Source organism: Rhea americana, unplaced genomic scaffold (genome assembly GCF_003343005.1).
Source record: "Rhea americana isolate MKP2758 unplaced genomic scaffold, rheAme1 scaffold_390, whole genome shotgun sequence".
In the NCBI taxonomy this organism is placed as follows: Eukaryota; Metazoa; Chordata; class Aves; order Rheiformes; family Rheidae; genus Rhea; species Rhea americana.
Window position 1 is genome coordinate 283,635 of NW_028186524.1, and position 7,341 is coordinate 290,975.

Here is a 7,341-nt window from a genome sequence, read left to right on the forward strand (position 1 = left end):
GTCCTTTAAAATAATGGCAATAGAATACAAAACAGTTATTTAAAAATGCTCAGGAGGAAGTCTAGAAATCCACAATGGTTTCCAACACCCTAACTTTCTTCGTGGAGCAGAATCTTTCAGCTTTTCATGGACACTTGTTTGTTACTGCAGTACTCAAAACCACCTACAGAAATGCAGAGAACTAGGCTGGACTTAAAAAGTTAAAACTCAAAAATAGTTCACTTCCAAATCTAATTAAGAATAGAGTTTTCCTTTATGCTCAGCCTGAAAGTTTTAATAGAGAAGGGAGCATTTTCAATAAGCTACTGAAATATTTTTAGATATACCTAAGAATCTGCTAACGCACTTGTGACTTTAAAAATAAATGAAAACCTACTTTATGTCCTATTTCTGTCCTGAATTATAATCTAAGGAAGCAAATCACTTACTTTTTGAGAAAAAAGCCAAACAAGCTTTATAATCCTGTATCAGTTTTGTAAAGATARTAAGTGAGCATAGGAGAATGGGAATTACCTCTTAAGAACAACAGGAACTGCAGTAACTGGGTTCTTTTTAAGACTTTCAATGATCTCTGGTGCTTTATCACCATAGATGCGATAGATGGCCCTACGCTGGATCACTTCCGATGTTCCTCCCAAGCAATCATCCAGTCGGAATTTCTCCTGGTCCTCTTGAGTCAGTCGAGACAGCTTTTTCTGCACGCTCTCCAGCACACGTATTGTGGCTAAATTGGTCTCCAAGACAACATCCAACTGTTAAGAGTTCACAAAAGACACAATGTAAGAACAGGCATAGCACGAAAACGTAGACTAGTAATACTCAGGTCTGTGGCATGCACTCCAGGCCCACAGGGTGGAGCTAAGAAGCACCATCAAGACTTCTTACTGGAAAACACACCTCCACCAGTTCTCCCCAAGATAACTTCAAACTAGACTTACGCCTGAAAGGAACATACGAGACTCCAGACAAGTGGAAAAGACCAAACTCTAACTCAAACCAATGAGTACTARTAAAACTTTCAGTGTTTGGCCACAAATTAATTCAGTCAAAATTTTTGTAACTGGAAGTTTTGCTTTTTGAGGAGGCAGACCATATGGACAGGCAGCAAAGCAAAACAGCAGAGGTACCTCAAACCGTTCATCTTCACAGCGGTGCAACTGCTCCTCATAAGGAGTCTTCTTGGAGCTGACAAAAGTTGAGTCTTCAGACCAGGATGGAAATGAAACCCAGGTATCATTTAACACCTGCAACAGCACAAAGACATGACATTGCACAGAGTCTCATGTTCTCAGAGGTGTTCTCAAGGGGCCTGATACTTCTGTTTCATTCTTCCCTGTGTTTCTATTTGAAGTTTCAGACCTAGTACACAAGTCACAGTAAGGACAATTAGAGGTCTGTGTAGAACTGTGCGAGGGCCCTGCTCAGAAAGCTTGAAAGCACTTTTACTACCATCTCACAAGCACAGAGATCACTCCGCAATAATTAGCRATTGCAAGCAATGGAGATGGAGCTGTCTACAAGTGGTACCACTTCTGCAAATGACCACTCTCAGTAAGAAGACTGCCTAACTCCAGCTCACTATTTTCTTTCCAGAAAACAGCTTCTTTTCATGCTATTTAATCTTCTGTCTCTAGAAGAAAATCTGTGTTTCTACACACACTCAAAGAGGTTAAAGTGAGAGGTGTGATCTGAGATAGGCTTAGATAAAATTGGTAAACTGCAGGTGGGTATTCTTATTTCAATAAATTGGATGAATAACAGATGCAAGATTAAAGCTGGCTAATCAGCATTAAAGAAAGAAATCCACATAGAGAAGCTGCAGCAAACTAAATAACACTAGATTACCATGAGAAAACAGCAGATGTGAAGGTAATGACCAGCCTACTTTGGGAAAAGCTATGTTACAGGCTAACAGAGATTCCATAGCTTGATTCCAAAGTACCTCCTTGCAAATGGCTGTTCTTCCGCTACACTTTGGCTGCTGATAAGTTTTTGGAAGAGCCCGGTAACTTGATCCTATGCGTTTGCAGGAAGCGTAATCAATTTCCCGACTCATTCCATCTCCAGATCGGTCACTCAGTGGAGAAGCAAATGAAAGTTCTTTCACACCAAGAAAGGATTTGAATTGTGCAAAGAGCTCTGGGAATTTCCTTCAAAGACAAATACACAAGTAAGTATATTTTATATTACTTCATTCTGACAGCTTTAGGGTAGATAATACCCTTTTCTGTGTGTCATAAAAGTGAGGGTGAAAACTAAACAAAGTTAGCATTACAGCAAGAAATCCTTCACCAACATTTTACTTGTGTTATCATCCCCTCTGAAGTGCTTTAYGTTCTTTTGACTTAATGCAGATAAAGAATTCCCCTTCAGAACTTCACCAATCCTCCTCTTAATTGACTGAGGAGTTCCTTGTCATATGGCACTCTCTCTTCCGTTGGAAGCCAAACAGCATGAGGGGCTCTCATCAGAGAACTAGAACTAGGTATCTGTTTCACAGCTCTGTTCTGAGATTTCATATCATATTTTGAAAAATTAGAAGAGGGAGTATGAACACCCTCCAGAACATACGAGATTCTCTGCCTCCAATGGTTTAGTGTAACATCAGGCAGCCTACTGCTTGTACAGCTTTCAGCTGGATGCACAGAAGACAGAGGAAACTATCCTCCCTAACTGCTCTTTAAGAGCTTTAACTTGTAGACAGGTTAAAAGATTCAGATTTTATAACCTCTCTTTGTGGATTAGCTTTCAATTTCTGGCATACTACCCAGAAGATGTCACCTGAAGTTAAATCTAAAACTTTGGTAACAAAGTTCATAATGCCTATCATAAAGTATCAGAGCAAAGCCTAAAAAGTACAACATAGTAGAGAAGATAATCAGTAACTTACCCTAAAAATGGTGTAACTAGCTGGAGCAGCTCAGAGCCAGAGACCAGCTCCTGGTTGAAGAGAGCAATGCAACGGAGAAAGTTTTCATAGACTTCCTGACTCTTTAGTACCCTGCGCACCTAAGGCACAGATTGGAGAGAAATATCAGACTGCCTGAACTGGTGTTTAGAGTTGATATTCTAGATTGTCTGAACCTTGGGTACAGTGCCAATAACTCTATCTTCATTGCAACATAAAAAGAGAATATGCACAAAATGCCCAATTTCAAATAATAATTTAGTAACTACAGATGGTACTATGAGGGATGTCACAGAAAAATAAGAGAAAAAAAAGTCAGAGAAAAGCATTAAGGAAAATGTTAATTATGAGTCTCCATTAGTCGTCTTTTTCTCAGTCTGTCTCCCCCTGCTCAAAAAGTCAGGCAATTGCTACATATTGACAAACATTACAAAAAAGAGCAAAAAATTAATAACCCTATTACATGGTTGAAAATGAGTCCACAGAATGTGAGAACAAGCCAGATACTGACCTTATCAAAAAAGGAAAATTCTTGCAGTGTTCCATATTTTCCCACTGTTGCTACTGAGAGATCTTTGGTACCTCGCAGTTTCATTTTCTTCTGTTAAAAGAACATGCAGTTATACTTAAAAGATTGAGACTCAGATGCTATAAAATTCCACTTTGCTGACCTATAACAACTCCCTGCATCAAAGGCTTAAACTCACTATTCCCTAAATAGCAATCTTAACACTGCCATGTCAAATCCTCCACAGCAATCTCTATCAAATTTCTTMTTCTGCCTAAGAAGAAGAAGCAAACAAACAAAAAAGACCATCTGAGGAAGAATTTTAGACAAATATTTCTTTGGAGAAGCAATCACCTGGCACTTTCCAAAGTCCTGTTCTTCCWCATATTTAATATTGAAGGTCCTGGTATTTAGTGTTCAACGTGGTAGCATACCATGCTTAAGCATATGTTAAAAATTCCCTTTCACTGCATTAAATAATTATCTTTAAAATAACTTTGAAATTTTGTTTCTTGTACCTAACACATACATAATTCAAAGATTCAATTCATTACAACTTTAAGCAATTATCTAAACACAACAAGTAATATCAGAGTATTCTAAGTTTTTGCTTGCAAAAGGATACCTTTGCTGGGCCAGAAACAGGACGCAACAGCAGTGGCCTGGATCGCTTTTTGCTGTGTTCCAGATTCTTTTCATGCTCAGTTTTCTGGACACTGTTCACTTCACATGGTCCATTTCCTGTGAACTGAAGTAAATAAATAATGATTTCAACGTGCTCTCTTTAGTCTGTGCAAAYAAAAAATCCTGTTTATCTAAAAAGAACAGAGAGAATGCAGTTAASTCTCCTGTTTTATAAAATTCCAAACAATGGAAAAGAGCAAAGTTCACCTACTGGCTGTAGGCTTTTCCATAATATTTTGCATTCCTAAAGCTTCTTTATGTACTCTACATACAAGCAGAGAGTTCTCAATATTCTGCCTTACACTAAGTATACACATACCAAAGATCTTTTAGCCTCCGGAAGGAATTGTCCAAACTCAGACAGCAGATCCTCCTGCCCCCTAAACAGGTTTGCTACTTCAGTAAACACTTCTTCCTCTGACATGCCTCGAAAGGGTCGGCCTTTAGTGTTCAGCTGTTCTTTCTGAAAGATACATACAGATGTTAAATAGTTAAAAAATATACCTMACTAAGCAAGAAAATTTCTTAACTGCACAGCAGCCAACAGTCAAAACCAAAGACCCTAAGCAATATGAATAAACTTTATATAACATCTGCTAGCTCAAGGCTGGTTGGACAAGATGATCTCCAGAGGTCCCTTCCAACCTCAACCATTCTGTGATTCTGTGAAGGTTCTTATAGTGCATCCTATCACACAGGATGTCATTAAATCAACTGAAGGTTAGTAAAGACAGATCTAAACACAACCTCTTTACGCCTCAGAGCCCAGAAAGTTCAGCAATTTTCACACTTTTGTCATTTCATGTGAATATCTACGAAGCAATTGTTGGACAACTTCTAGTGCTTGGGAACTGTGCAAGCTTTTCAATAGACAGATGCTTCATTTGACAACACCGTTCAAACAATTACAATGCAAACCCACAGGCTCTTATATTGAAGACTTTTTACCTGGTAAGTATGAAGAATTTCTAAAAAGGATCTGTAAATTTCCGGATGGTCAAGAAAACGCGTTTTGATCTTATTCACATAACTTATAGCATTATTGAACTCTACAGAATCAGATTCCAAAGGAATTTGAGATTTATCTTCTTTGTATGGAAGCTGTTGCCTAAACTCCTCGGAACAGTCACTATGGTTGTGCGAATTCTCCTGAGAGTAATGCAACAGCAGCCCGCTGCCAGGGAGAGCGCTGGGAACAGGCTCTGAGGGCACCTAGTGGCACAAGACATGAAAGACAGTGACTTGTAGAGAAACACAGGTGCAAGTTCAATAATTTAGCATCAGTATTGTCAAGTTGTTTAGCTAAAAAAAGATTAACACATAAAAGAGAAAAAAAATAATTTAGCCAATAAATTTCCTTATTTATGTCATTAACATTATCAGTTAAAAAAAAAACCTGTAAGCCAGAGCTGGCTTACAAACTATCTGACTCATTAATGCTTCCAACTGTTACTACATTATCCACTACACTTGAGAGGGCAGGGAAGCCACAAAGGTACCAAATGCACTGCAGCTTCTATTGCCACTGTTTTACTTCAGAAGAACTGTTGGTTCTAAGAAACATATTACAACATAGTGCCCTTTAAAGGCGTTAAATTTCTGAGCAACAGAGAGATCTAAGAGAATTGAGATCTAGAAGAGATTTACTCCTACTAATTAGARCTAAACCATATGTTTATAAGGAGGAAAAATTCAGGTGATAGCTCCATTTCAGTCTTCATAACCACAGGAAAAAGGGAAGCAAAGATCAGTCTGCATCTATTTATATTACAACAGATATCTTTCATTGCAAGATGTGGCCAACTGGATGGCAACACCTGACATTTTTTCTTTTTTTGCCTATTGCATAAATACATGTCTCAGTTTCTTACTGGAAGACTGGAAATACAATTCTTCCAGGATTTTTTTCAAGTTTGACATTATACACCAYACACTGAGAATATATGTAAATACGTGAAGCCAGTCACAGTTTCAGTTTTCAAATTTAACTGAAGAATTTGGAGTTGCAGTGGCAATTCATTCACAAATTTCATTCCTAATTTAGCAAGCTAAACTGACAACTAGTTTGAGAATATATATTTAGATTTATACTAAACCCATTCTTACAGACTTTGAAAAACGCATCAAAACCTTACATTTACATGTTGCTATGTAGCCTATACTGTGCAAGAGACCTACACAGCGATACATATACCACAACTCATTTATAGTAATGTAAGTGCTTTAACCTACCTGATTAGTCAGTGGTGACTGTATACTTAACTTCCCATTCTTTGGAATTTCTATTCTGTAGCCCAAAGGGAGGAAAGCATTGAATCCCACAATGAGGTCGGGATGCTCATGGAACAGCTGTGAAACACGCCTGATTACTCCAGGGGTGTCAATGCTAGAAAGGAGAGAAGTGTTACTTGCACCCAAATCAAAAATACAAGTTAAATCCAGAAAATTACACAGGTACGTCAAACATCTGGTTCCTTAGAGATGTAATTTTTCGCAAGGAAGTTTAGGATCCTCAGACCTACAGATTAGCCCAAACAGAGGGACCGACTGCCGTGCTCTGCAGCCTGYCGCTAGAAACAAAACGTTCTGCGCAGAGCTGAGACATGAGTGTGCAGGTTACCCGAAACGGGCAAGCCACCATCACGCCCAGGGCTGGCAGGTCACAGAGGGGCTCCGCACTCAAGCTTCTCGTCCAGATCTGGGTTTCAGAGTGGACAGTAACAACAGATTTGCTTTTTCCTGTGGCTTCTGGCTCTGGGAAACGACGGAGCAGCTGACGCTGGGCCGGACGCAGACCCTCCGTCTCCCGCGTGTCCAGTGACCGCAGTACGGGGGGGACGAGGGCGGCCTGCGCGGCGCAGGAGGCGGGAGGCTGCCGTGAAGGCTGGGGGGACGCAGCGAAGCTGAGGGACCCCCGCAGAGGCCGGAGGGGGTCCGTGAGGTGGCCCCGGGGCGGGGGCACAGCCTTTACCTCTGGCTCTTGAACTCCTTCATGATCTCCAGGAAGCCGTTGTAGGTGGCGGGGTCGCTGCCAAAGCGGATCTTCACCTGGTCCAGGTAAGAGAGCGCGTCCTCCACCTGCGCGGGGAGACACGCGTGAGCCCCGGCGGGCGGCACGGGAGGCGGGCGCAGGCCCCGGGGCGCCCCACGGTACCGGGGGAAGGGGGGAGGGAGGGGCAAGGGCGCCCCGTGGGTCCGCGGTGGGGGGAGAGAGGGAGGCCCGGGGCCACCCCGCGGCACC

General features: G+C 41.1%; 1 protein-coding gene across 1 annotated transcript in view; it reads right to left on the reverse strand.

Annotated features, from left to right (window-relative positions):
- Positions 1 to 7,341, reverse strand: part of SIN3B (SIN3 transcription regulator family member B) — a 14,941-nt gene that overhangs the window by 7,153 nt on the left and 447 nt on the right. Inside the window, exons 2-11 of the mRNA XM_085313657.1 lie at positions 7,072 to 7,260; positions 6,333 to 6,486; positions 5,049 to 5,312; positions 4,420 to 4,563; positions 4,042 to 4,164; positions 3,420 to 3,509; positions 2,891 to 3,009; positions 1,943 to 2,150; positions 1,128 to 1,244; positions 514 to 752 (exon numbers count right to left, since the gene is read on the reverse strand). Of these exons, the coding sequence (XP_085169783.1) occupies positions 514 to 752; positions 1,128 to 1,244; positions 1,943 to 2,150; positions 2,891 to 3,009; positions 3,420 to 3,509; positions 4,042 to 4,164; positions 4,420 to 4,563; positions 5,049 to 5,312; positions 6,333 to 6,486; positions 7,072 to 7,260 (1,647 nt within the window). The remainder of the gene's footprint in view (positions 1 to 513; positions 753 to 1,127; positions 1,245 to 1,942; positions 2,151 to 2,890; positions 3,010 to 3,419; positions 3,510 to 4,041; positions 4,165 to 4,419; positions 4,564 to 5,048; positions 5,313 to 6,332; positions 6,487 to 7,071; positions 7,261 to 7,341) is intronic.